Source organism: Schistocerca americana, chromosome 8 (genome assembly GCF_021461395.2).
Source record: "Schistocerca americana isolate TAMUIC-IGC-003095 chromosome 8, iqSchAmer2.1, whole genome shotgun sequence".
NCBI lineage: Eukaryota > Metazoa > Arthropoda > Insecta > Orthoptera > Acrididae > Schistocerca > Schistocerca americana.
The window spans coordinates 50006741-50020404 of NC_060126.1; the positions used below are offsets into that span (position 1 = coordinate 50006741).

Below are 13664 nucleotides of genomic sequence, written 5' to 3' on the forward strand. Positions count from 1 at the left end.
CTTTGAAAGGGCACCGCCGACTTCCTTCCATGTCCTTCCCTAATCCCATAAGACCGATGACCTCGCTGTCTGGTCTCCTTCCCCAAACAACCCAACCCACTTATGCAGTTCTTAAACAGACTTGGTATCCGTCAGATCTACAGCTTTCATATATGCAGCGATTGTCGTAAACAGTACTCGCATTACCTGTAAGACGGTCGGCAGGCAGTAACGACGGCGACTCAGTCTAACAGTGGTGCGTCCGCATATAAAGGCATAGGATCCCGGACGTAGGGACCGGGCGGCCAGCGCCGGCAACCATTCTGGGCTGCAGCTGCCGACTTTCGCGGCCTGCGATGGTATCGCGCCCTGCTGACCCGTGGAGAATCGAAAGCGCCCGCTCGCCGACATCTCGGGCCACTAGGTCCTTCCTACGGCCGCTGTGTGGGCGGCTAACGCACGGCGCACACCGTGAACCTAAATTGTCCTGTCAAGAGCCTCGCCGTCGAACCTTACAAATTCCCGCCGCTCCCTACGGTGGCTGTCAATTCACTGCCAGACAAACACAAGGAAAGTTAGTGTGCTATTGTTATCAGCGAGATCGTCAGCAATAGTCTTCCCTCGCCAACGCACAGTGGCATGCCGCCCTCGCATAGACGAAGTTGATGAGCCTCGTGTCAGCTGATCAGAATATATGAGCGAGACAGATGACTTAATACCGTGCGGAGTACAGCAGATAGTTAGCAGATAGTTAGTACCCACTAACGGAAGGAACGCGCACCAACTAAAACGGTCAGCCGGTCCCAGTGGCAGGTTGCCTGTCTGACGGCTTCCAGGGAGACAAAATTTCAATTTTCAGAATCTCCTGTAATTATTTACTGATTTTTAAAATGCCGTCACAATTTACTCGTTAAGATTCATATCTTAAGTTGAAGGTAGAAACTGTGTATGTCTTGTGACATTGTAACTAACAACGCGTATGTCATCCAGAACACATTCGTCTATTATTAGAGAATGAAAAGACTTAAATAACCGACTTCCAACAAATCGTTCAAAACTTACAATAAAAAATAAATACATAAAATCGCTTACTACAGTCTTTACGTGCAGTAACACTTCAGCATCAGGCATGATGTTTCAGTTTATTATTTGGTTACTGCTAACATTATTTGCAATAAACTTTGCGCAAAGTATCTTCATGTAGCACATGTGGGATCATAAACATCGGTATGCGTCAAACACTAGATTTTATTAAAACGGAGCTGTATTGTAAAAGATCATTCACTTCTTTAAACAATCGGGGTTTCGGGGGCGCAGGGGCATTGTTACTGGTCTGCGTATATTACCACACAATTAATTGCGCTGTTACAGGGAATAATGATTCTTAGCCATCCTGTATGGCAGTTGTGGTGTTCTTTCCGAAAAGACCGTTTCAGTTTGCAAACAGTCTATACTGTTTCTTGTCATATCAGAGCAGATTGTGTTGTCTTTCTTCATTTCCGTAACATCTGACACAAAACTGGGGTCTGTTCTTATGAAAAATCGCCGAACAGTGTTTGCTGCTGCTTTAGAAAGTCCTTGACGTAAGATAACGGGAGTACATGTTCCAGTATCCTAGAGAGAGCTGCGTTGTCGCGATAATTTGAAACAAATTACGGCGTAAGAGTCGTGGCTACTCTGCCCCGCATAAAGTTACTGTGGCGTAGAGAGATGAGGAATAAAAACACCTCATCTGTCAGATATATCTCGTTTCTGCTTGCCATTGAAATACGCTCGCGTTTTGTTGGTTCTAGAGATGAGATGTTCTCATCAGGTTTTAATTACGCGCACTTGTTCGCTTTGTTGGCGTGACAAATACCGTTGAGAGCTGTAACACCGGCATCTAGTATCTGACCTTCAATCTTAATGAGGATCGTGTCATTGCTAACCCCGTACCAGAAGATGACAATTAGCACGCCTGCACGAAGTGTTTTGCGTGAGGAGCAGTTAGCAACTCCAAGCATTGCCAACTAGCGGAGTCGTTTACGTATATCCAGATCATGAGCGATCCTGTTACACTATCCTCGAGTGCACCCGTCGATGCATGTGTTTCTGTTAAACCAACACTGTCCAGTATAGCGTAACGCTTTCTGCAGAAATGAACTAATTCTTGTTCTTCTCAAAATGAAACGCCTTTTAATAATGATACGTAATTATCATCGCGAAATCAACTTAGAAGTGAAGTAAACAAACGTTTCTGCTACCAAAACTACAGTAGTTTCCGTGTTAAACATCTTAATTTACTGCCAGATCATCAGTGAATCGTACACCGCACACAGTTACGCGTCTATTTTTCGTATTTGAAATGCAACCTAGGAAGGAAAAAATACAACAGCCACTGAATATACCCTTCACATGCAAGGTGAATCGAATCTGCGAAATTAAATACCTTTATTTCCACGCGATAAACGAGTTTTGTTCACAAAAGAATGATTATATAGTTAATGCCAGTAATGACCACACCAACAAACTTGTTAAACTGATTATTTTCCACCGTAGCTATTAACTAGTTTATTCCACTACAGATTACAATGACATTATTATATACAAGGGATCAGCGTACGTGGTAATATCGTATGACATTAAATGTACGTCAGTACTTTTATAGCATGTCACAGGTTCTGCATTTGCGTATACCGTCCGTCCAAAAAGTTCCGAGATCGATTTTATTCCGGGTGTGTAGGCGACGCCAGCGCAGTAGCTACAGTAGTAACAACAGATATACATTGGACCAGTCAGTTGTGAACAGGCAGTGTTAAGCAGTGGACGTGCGGTCGTACTGTGTCACAGATCGCAGTAGAGCAACATCTCTAAATCAAGTGTTCAAGACATTTTCCAGAATGTGGACGCTTGCCACTACTTGACTAAAATGCAAAAAGCGGACCATTTTTTCCTGGAAAAAGTCAGCGCGGACGATGAGACTAATTATTAATACGAACCTACGCGAAGCTACAAAGTGCTGAAATTTGTATGAACGGACACCTCTTTTTGTAATCTGTGGCAATGTCTTATGGGACCAAACTGCTGAGGTCATCGGTCCCTAAGCTTACACGCTAGTTAAGCTAACTTAGGCTAAGGACGACACACACACACCCATAACCGAGGGAGGACTCGAACCTGTGACGGTGGGGGGGGAGGGGGGGGGAGGACTACGGATCAGAGGGTAGAGGAAGTGGTGGTAATATGGAACACTTTCTTGTTCAAATCGGAATACTGAATTTAAAATGTGGCTATTCCGTAATAAAAATGTCACCTTTATTAGTTTATACGAGGGTCATTCAATAATTAAATAGACAAATTGGTCAGGGGAAAAGACAGTTAGTAGGGCAAGCTTGGTACTTTTATGGCTTTAAGTTAGCATCACTGGAATGAGCCCATATGTTTTGTTTATAACCTCTGAAAGTGGAATTGATGACATTTTTCGCGCCGACCGCCGTGTGACTGTGGAAATGATAGTTGTTAAGATTCAAGTTAGTACTGGTACAGTTCGCAACATTATCTGTAACAAGCAGAAGTAGCGCAAAACATGTGCAATATGGGTCCCATAGGAGTTGACGCGGCTACACAAGGAAACAAGGTTAAGAGTGTGCACAGAGCTAAAGGAACGTTATGAAAGAGAAGGTGAGCACTTCCTCAACAAAATTTTAACTTGTGATGAAACTTGAGTTCACTATTATGAGCCAGAATCAAAAAGGCAAATCATGGAGTGGAAGCACACTAACTCACCCGTCAGGAAAAAATTCAAAACTCAAGCATCAGCAGCAAAAGTCGTGTCGACGGTGTTTTGGGATGCTCAAGGTCCAGTTTTTTTGTGATTATCTCGAAGAGCAGCGTACAATGAACAGACAATACTACTTCGATTTGCTTTTAAACAGGTTGAAGCTAGCCATGAGAGAGAGACGTAGTGAATCTCAGAGGAGAGGTGTGATTCTCCAGCAAGACAACGCACGTCCTCATATTGCTCAACTAACCCGTGAAACCATCGACAAAATGGGCTGGGAAGTGCTACCTCATCCTCCTAGTGATATCCATTTATTTGCTGCACTGAAGGAGGCATTACGTGGGAAGAGGTTCCAGGACAACGAGGACGTGAAAAAGTATGTGGGAAATTGGTTCAAACATCAAGATAAAGAGTTCTTTGCAGCCTGAATAAAAATGCTTGTAGCCCGTTGGAACAAGTACACATATGTTCAAGGGGATTATGTTGAAAAGTAGAAAAAGTATTGTTTTGTAAAAATAAACGCCTTTTTCTCCAGACCAATTCGTCTCTTTAATTATTGAGTCAACCTCGTATATCTATTATAAAGAATCAGTAATGATTTTGATGAAAAATGGACACGTTAAATAATTACAATAGGTTTTTTAACTTGCTGTAGGTTATGAGCATTTTGAAAATAAGAAAGTAACACTGCCAGTTTGGATTTTTATTAATGCAATTATCAAGTTGTATTTTGACCTCACACGGAAAAAGTTCACAAATAACAGTTTTATGAGTTATAAGTAATAATTACGATTGACAATTTAAAATTCTTCACGAACCGCGTACGTCTACTCACGACAATAAACAATGAGAGACTGATGTTTGCTGCGGAAAGACAACATTACGATTGTGATAACTGAAACTGCCGTCAGATGGCATCATTAGTCTTCAAATCTACGGTGGTGCATATTACAACCTAATGTTATGTTGCCACCATCACCGCTACCTTGTACGGCTGTTGGTCATTTTCCTTTCCTGCCCCATTCGCAAATGCAGTAAAAGAAAAACAACTATCTGTGTCCTTCCGTATGAGCTCTAATTTCTCTTCCTTTGTCTTCGCGATCCTTACGCGAACTGTACGTTGCCGACGGTAGAATCATTCCGCAGTCAGTCCGGAACGTCGTCTTCCCTCCAGGGATTTCTATTTCAGTTCAACAATACACGCTTGTTGTTAGAATCTACCGGTACTATACCTAGAAGCATAATTCTGAACTGGTTCGATGTCTTGCCTTAGTCTGACTTGGTGGGGATTCAAAACATTCGATCAGTATAATAGCGTAGGCTTCCGCAGCCAGAGTCAATCGGCATAAAAGTTTTCTGGGTGTGGTACCGCGTCATAATGTATAAAACTACTGCTGCTGGAGAAAAAGCAACGGCCAGAAGAAGGCCGCTGAACCGTGGCCGGAACGTTGGTTTTTCTCAAGCATTACTTTATGACGCGGTACCACACCCAGAAAACTTTTATGCCGACTCGATCAGTACTCAAGAACGTATCGCACTAACTCATGAATGTATCACACTCGTGCACTACACGTGGATTCCTGAGTAGATGAGCTACGCTTTTCTAGAATTCTCCAGATAAACCAAAGTCTACCGTCCACCTCCCCTGCTAGCAACTCAACTGCTCTTTCCATTTCATACTGCTTTGCAACGTTACGTTTAAATACTTAACCGGCGTGACACTGTCAAGCAGCACACAACTTATAGTGTATTATTTTTCCTAGTCTACATTTATAAATGTAGACACGTGAACTATGGCGACATTATTGCACAGATGTGATCAAACAAGACCAACTTGCTGTTATTCTTTTCGTGACTGTTGAAGGACAACCACGAGCAGACAGCCATCGGACAGTGAAGAATGTATCTGGGGCAGCATGTCCGTCGAAAATCAGCGTTGTTGATTGGTATACAAAGTTGTGTGGTGCAGTTTCATGACACTGCTTGCAAATGTCGTAACTCAGAAGTTCCGAGAACTGAAGTGAGAGGCACTTGAGCACGCGCGCTATAGACCTAGTCCTTATCTCTTTCTACGCGATTATCATGCTTTCGGTCCCTTAAAAAATGGCTTCAAGGGTCGACGATTCCCATCGAACGAGGATGTGCAACAGGTAGTTACGGACTTCTTCACGCAGTAGCACACGGTTTTACCAAAACCTGGTACGTCGGGGTATGGTTGCCTCAGCGTGCATTGCGATTTTTACAGATTGGCATATAGATTCTGGACTGTACGGCCTTTGAACGGAAACTTTTTGACCGCCCCTCATCTGAGTGACGAAGAATAAAGTAGAATACCATCTTTCTGTGAAGAGCAAGGAATCGCAGTGGATGTGGAAACCTTGGAGGTCGAAGACCGGCGTGTCACAATCGAGATGACAGTCGAAAATGTGAATATCAGTCATGCTTCAGTTTCAAACTACTGGCACGACATTTTGAACTTGAGAAAGGTCGCGGCTGCTCACGCTCCTTCAACAAGTCCGCGAAATAGAGGCATCAGCATAAATATTGCAGCAGTGTCAGGTGACTTGTTTAACCGTCTAGTCACAGTGGACTGCTTTTGGGTGCATCATTATGACTTCGAGATAAAGCAACAAAGCAAGCAGTGGAAACATATGCATTGACCACCGCCGAATAATAGGAACACCCAACTATTATCGGTCAAGGTTATGCTGAGTGAAAATCGTCACAGGAACATGATAAAAAATGTCCTGATAAGGTTATGGGAGGCTTTCAAGATGAAGTGTCGCGGGATGCACCACAAAGGCGCGGTTTTGCTCAACGCACAACTCAGTCACACATGTAGCTTCTCTGGGCTGTCAGCTTTTGCACCGTGCCCCGAATTGAGGTCACACATGCAGGAGGATCTGCAGCGAATTGACGCATGGTGCAGGGAATGGCAATTGAATCTCAATGTAGACAAGTGTAATGTGCTGCGAATACATAGAAAGATAGATCCCTTATCATTTAGCTACAGTATATCAGGTCAGCAACTGGAAGCAGTTAATTCCATAAATTATCTGGGAGTACGCATTAGGAGTGTTTTAAAACGGAATGATCATATAAAGTTGATCGTCGGTAAAGCAGATGCCAGACTTAGATTCATTGGAAGAATCCTAAGGAAATGCAATCCGAAATCAAAGGAAGTAGGTTACAGTACGCTTGTTCGCCCACTGCTTGAATACTGCTCAGCAGTGTGGGATCCGTACCAGATAGGGTTGATAGAAGAGATAGAGAAGATCCAACGGAGAGCAGCGTGCTTCGTTAAAGGATCATTTAGTAATCGCGAAAGCGTTACGGAGATGATGGATAGACTCCAGTGGAAGACTCTGCAGGAGAGACGCTCATTAGCTCGGTATGGGCTTTGGTTGAAGTTTCGAGAACATATCTTCACCGATGATTCAAGCAGTACACTGGTCCCTCCTACGTATATCTCGCGAAGACACCATGAGGATAAAATCAGAGAGATTAGAGCCCACACAGAAGCATACCGACAATCCTTCTTTTCACGAACAATACGAGACTGGAATAGAAGGGAGAACCGATAGAAGTACTCAAGGTACCCTCCACCACACACGGTCAGGTGGATTGCGGAGTATGGATGTAGATGTAGACACCTCGTGACGTCCTCCACTTTCCTCGGCTGATGATAACATTACGAGGCAGGCATTTTCAGAGAGATGAGGAGATGTTTTCGAATGGAACGTGTCCTGAATAGCTAAAATGCTGACCTATACAAGCAAAGTTTCTGGGAGGCCGCTTGTAATTGTGGGAAATGTGGCTCATTTTTAAGGAAATACTAACTCCATCAGCAAGTTTCATAGTGGCAGCCTAGGTTTTTTCGAGGTTTACGACTAGGGCTGGTGCTGACCTGGTCCGGCGAAGGGCAGCGGCTGCGCCTGGTGCGGGTGGTGGCCGGGGAAGAACTCGTGGTGGAAGCCGGCGGGCCCGCCGTAGCCGAACTCGAACTTGCCGTCGGCGGCGAAGTAGGGGAAGCCGGGCGGCGGGTCGTCGAGGCCGGCGCCCGGGCTCAGGTTCATGGGGAAGCCGCGCATCTTGCGCGAGCTGCCGAAGAACGGCCCGCGGCCCATCGACGTCAGCTGCTTCAGCCGCCGCTCCTTGCTGCGCTTGTTCTGGAACCACACCTGTCGGCAGACCAACACTGAGTGCCGGCGAGTGACCAACTGGCGACACGACACGCAGCTAACGTGAGTTTGGATGCTGAAATAGCCCCCACCGTCCTGAATCTTGCGAAAAACTCAGCTTTAGGTACGTCAGCGTACAAACTCATGTTCGGTGCCGAAGATATTGCTTACCGGTAGGCGTTAACACATACAATTTCGACACCTTGTAGCGTCGTTGGATGATACTTCCGGACGTGGGTCTCTATCGTCAGCTTGTTTCTTGAGACACCCACTAGATTCGCTAGTAATTTGCTGGTAACGTTTTGTTACACACATGCATAAATTTCGTGCATGGAAAGAAATCTATACAAAATTTGCAAAATAAGGAAAGAGACTAAGACAAAATTATATAGTGTGACCCAGAAATGTGGGGTTGTAGAGTGAAGCTCGAGAAAATGTCATCTAACGACGCCACAGAGCGTCGAAGTTACAAATGCCGGGGCTCAGATTCATGGGGAAGCCGCGCATCTTGCGCGAGCTGCCGAAGAACGCCCCGCGGCCGAAAGGCGCCACTAGACCCACTCTTCGGCAGCAAACGTACTTTGTACACTGACGAATCATAGGAACCACGTCTCGCAATGTCGTTTACTATTCAGGGATCGAGACTAATTGTCACGATCGCCAGCAGAGAAGATGGAGATAATTGCTGTACAGACAGGCCTTGGCTCCTACGAATCCGATGCTCGTTTGCTTTGATGGATGACGATTTCGGACATGGGTTTCCATCTGCAGTTTATTTCTGTATACCGAAAAAAGTGCATATTTTAGAGGATTCCAGGACGAAAGTAAACTGTGAATGGAAACCCGTGTCCAAAACCATCATCCAACGACACAACAGAGCATTGCATTCGTAGGAGACAAGCCGTGCCTGCGCAGCAGCCCCCTCCATCTTCTCCAATGTTGATCGTGGCCACCAGTCGCGATCACTTAATAACAAACAACGTTGCGAGACGTTGGGCCTGGGGTCCGTCAGCACACAAACTCACGTTAGCTGCCAGGCGGATGGCCTAGTGTCAGGAGCTGCCACCTATAGCTTACACGCTCTCTAGTGTCGTTGGATAATATTTCTGGGCATCTGTTCCTATATTTAATTTGTTTCTCAAGATACCCTCTACAATCCCTCTAAGTTTGTTGCAACATTTCTGGGGCACCCTGTATATGAAGCTGTGTCCTCCAGAGATATGGGACACAGCCTACATAGAAGATACATAGAAGAGTGCCGAACTGTCTACGACTCAGGTGTAACATAGTTATGGTCAGACTACACAGAGACTGCAGAAGACAATGAATGCGTCGTGCATCCGTCTGACGCCACACAAACACTTTCCAGGTGGACATATATCCTCCAAACGCTAATTTAGTTGACACATAGCTCCATTTTGCTAGTCACACAGTACCTCAAGACAGGGGATACATCTGTCTGTCACTACTTTCTGGATCTCGGACGACACCACTGCTTAAAGGCAGATCAATGAACGTAAACACTGATCTACAATGTCTGACAAAAAAAGTGGACATCCAGAACATGGTCGGCCATTCGGCATGACGACGGTTCAAACCGGCGTCCGGCCATTCTGATTTACGTTTGCTGTGACTTACCTCAATCGCTTCAGGCAAATGCCGGGACGGTTCCTTTGAAAGGGGGCGCCCGAAGTCCTTCCCTATCCTTCCCTCGAAACCGATTAACCAACCAAGACATGGTGGGGTATCAACGTAATTTGCTACATGTACACACCACTGGCCTGTAAGTAAATGATTAAAAGTCGCAACTGTATGTGACAGGTAGAAAGCGCACCAAAGTGGAGAAGTGTTACTCGTGTTTAGTGTTGGTACCAGGCCTCGTAGGTCCATGACGGGTTTCAACAGTGTCAGATGCTTAGTGATTACTGTGAAGGCCATATATGCCACGTATTCGTGTGAGATAGCGTTATGAGCACATCATGGAGTTATGATAATAGCCTCATTGTGAGACTCAATTTGATCAGCTGGTTGCATCGTGCATCGTGGGAGTTTTGGATGTGACTGTGGCCCGATGTTGGGCTGGATCGGAACATGAAGGCAGGCCTATTCGTCGCTTATGTTCTCGTCGACGACTTCTGACCACAAGAAGGAAACATTGCAGAATTGTGCACCAAGCACAGGCAACCCTGTCGCATCCCCGCCTGCTATGCGATAACATGCCATGGACTCTTGCAACATCTTTGCAACCGTCTTATAGCTAATAGTACAAAATAGATGCCTGTGCTTGTCGTGGTGCCGTGATGTGGAATCATGGACTGTTGATACATGGTGTTGTATTGTGTTCCGCAATAAATCGCGATTCTGCAGTACCCCGTGTGACCACCATTGGCGAATATGGCGGCGAGGTCCTCCTTCCAGTGTTTCGGAGAGGCACGGCGGTGATACACCGGTGTCATTGTCTGGGGACCAAGTCTTGGCTGGTACTGATTGAGGGAATTATCTTCCGTGCGACTTAGCAAGGTACGATTTTTTAACAGAGCGACGCTCGCCCACACATGGCACGTATGTGCATGAACTGTCTGCCTGATACTGAGGTAGACTGGCGGTCAGCAAGATCCCCAGATTAGCCAGTAGATGTGTAGGATCAGATCGAATGACAACTCCGTCCCAGTGCACATACAAAGTATATATGGAATCAGTTACAAGATTTGTGGGCCAGCTTGTCTCAGGGGAAAATAAGACAGCTTTACAACGCCCTTCCCACCGAATCAGTGCATAGATCCAGGTTAGAGAATGTATACATCATACAGATGGATGTCTCAAATTCCCAAGTTCTTTGTCAGTGTTGTGGCTGTTCGACCGAATGATGCGAGTCTTCCTATTTCACGCCTCTTCGGCGATTTGGGCGTCGATGGTGACGAGATGAAATGAATAACCCCACTGGACCGTGTAACAAAGCTGTGCATGGAAAGATGCCAGCTCATAACAGCAACTACTCGGTGGTAGCAGGTTGTCTTCCAACCACATTTATATGTTTGATGCCAAGCGTATTTGGCCAATGAAACATTAGAACACACTAAATACGTGGTAACTCGAGTTCTGTATTCGAAAGGGAACGACGCTCCGACCATCCGTGTTGAGTGGACGGATGTCTCTTAGCGGTCTATACAATTGCATTTCTCGCCGTTACCGTGTAATACCTTACGTTTCACGTCAACAGATAGATTAATTTTTTGTATATACCTCTGTGGTCACACAGAAGGCAAATTTCATCTTTTCCACCCACTCTTTGTATCCACTATCTCCTCCTGTTTATATTTGTTATACATTGTTTCTATTATTCAAATTTTTCCACCTTTTGAGAGACGACTTTAGGTTTTTTCCCTTTTCCATTCCCCAGTGGTATTCACTGTCTTTGTTTTGTAGTCTATTTTCAGTCCTAACTTTCTGGCCATAAACAAACAATCTCTTCCGCTCGCTGTCACGAGACACACATAATAACGACTTAGTCCCTGCGAGATGTTTTATTTGTCTGTTCACTTAAGAGCATAGAGGCACTTCGTGTGAAGGCTCCTTCGCTTTGTGATCTTTTGCTCGCCTTGCAGCGAATTCCCAGTGGTTTGCACACTGCAAGGAGTGACTGCGGGGGATCTGTGCCTCCTTTACTCGCGCCAGCAAAACATGCGGCAACGCGCAAATGGCGCCGCCGAATCGTCGGGACTCACAAAAGAAGCGCGCTGGCTTTTTCGGCGGGTCTCCGGCCTTGAGCCGGGGTGGGGGGGGGGGGGGGGGGGCGTGCCTGCGAGACGCGCCTTTGAGATGCAAAGGCGGCGGCAGTCGGCTGTTCCCACCGCAAGATTGATCGCGCCAACTTGGCGCCCTCCGCCCACGCCGGTCACGCAGGGCCTTTGAGATTCGGCCCAAGGTGGTGGCGCCGGCCGCGTCCTCAAAGGGCACCCGCCCAGCCGTGGCTGGAGGGCACCCAGTTTCCCTCTCGGTGGCAGTAGCTGGCAAGAAGGGAGAACGGTAAAACTCTCCGGAGACAAAATATGCTCCTACTTAACTGATCTTCACACACATCCTTCTCCGGAAGGGAAGTTCGTATCGAACAAGGAAGGCAACGGATGTATATCGTGCATTTCAAGCTGAATCTTCGCTATTTTAATGCAATACTGCGTTTGGCTTGGTCCTCATGAAGTAAATCTCTTTCGAGGATTGCGGAACCTCTATCGGGCATTGCAGAACAAACAATATCATAAGTGTAAGTTTTGGAGCACTAATATGTTTCATTTACTCTCAGCCAGTCCAACACAGTAATGAGGTTCTAATGATATTCTACTAATATTTTTCCGTTAAAGAGATGCACAGTACTTTCGATATCCATTATGGTAGGGGGATCTAAAGCTGTAACGAACAAATTTTTCTTCCTCACGTCTGAGGCACGAAAGCACCAGTTGTGTTACAGTTGTAGTCTGCTGTAATTACGTTATTCTATCTTTATCATAACATTTCGTGTTGCAATGAAATATACTTTGATAAATGTTGACATGTATTTGTTATATGAAGAAGCCTTTTAGAACTCCGCGCTGGGCACGGATCGTGATACAAAGCGAATTGATGTGAAACTCGTTAATTTCGGCTTCTGATGTTCTGAGGAGAGAAATACATTCGTAAATATGTTAACGTTTGGTATCTGAAATTGTGGGAGACAGTAATATATTTTTTTACGCTATACTGTACATGTCATAACTCTGATGTAGGAGGTAGATGAATGTGCCGAGCCTAATAGAAATATTACATAAAATCAGAACGACTCCTTGGAGCCCATAGCAAAATGGCAGTGAGATTGAAGCGTAATGATCTACTGAGTAGAAACAAAAAGGAGGGACGAGGACAACGAGACAAGATCCTTGGATTACTGTTTCACTTATTTGTTTGAGCGTGGCAGTGTCGCCGGGGATCTTTGGGTTAGGGCGGATATCTTCCCATAAGATAATGGCACATCTTGCTCTGTACAGTGGGGGCAGACCACTTCACGTAACGTCAGTTGCTCCTTATCGATGTCACGACTGTTATTCGGCACCTCTAAAGACCTCATTATCAATGGGATGTCAAACCGCACGAGGAGGAGCACTGAAGCACAGGATCAGTCTGCAACATCAGCCGGTAGGGAAACTATCTCCAGTCTCTACAGCGAGTGTTGCTATTTAGTTGGAGGAAATACGTAAACCATAGTTGTCCACGGTGTGTGACGTGATTATAAAAGCTTTCTTTTCGAGTGCAGGAAATTAAGTTGTTCTTTATGCAGTAGGGATGACATATTCGGCAGTATTTGTAGGTCTTATATTTTATTTGCAATTAATTTCAGTGTCCTAATATATCACTAATACATCGCTTTCTCGCCCCTCTACTATACCAGGTGATGTATAACAACGACCAGCCAGTATCCACAACATCACAGAGAAGGTAGAAATAATCTACTTCCTCTCTGATGAATATCCGGTATCCACATGATCACCTGGTATCATAGCCTGAAGATGTTCAAAAATGGTTCAAACGGCTCTGAGCATTATGGGACTTAACATCTCTGGTCATCAGTCCCCTAGAACTTAGGACATCACACACATCCATGCCCGAGGCAGGATTCGAACCTGCGACCGTAGCGGTCATACGGTTCCAGACTGAAGCGCCTAGAACCTCAAGGCCACACCGGCTGGCGCCTGAAGATATACTTGCCACAATGT

The 13664-nt window shown here is 45.4% G+C and overlaps 1 protein-coding gene across 1 annotated transcript in view; it reads right to left on the reverse strand.

Annotated features, from left to right (window-relative positions):
- LOC124545518 (LIM/homeobox protein Lhx1) overlaps nucleotides 1-13664 on the reverse strand; it is a 463560-nt gene that overhangs the window by 23313 nt on the left and 426583 nt on the right. The window contains exon 9 of the mRNA XM_047124465.1: nucleotides 7647-7920. Within this exon, the coding sequence (XP_046980421.1) occupies nucleotides 7647-7920 (274 nt within the window). The remainder of the gene's footprint in view (nucleotides 1-7646; nucleotides 7921-13664) is intronic.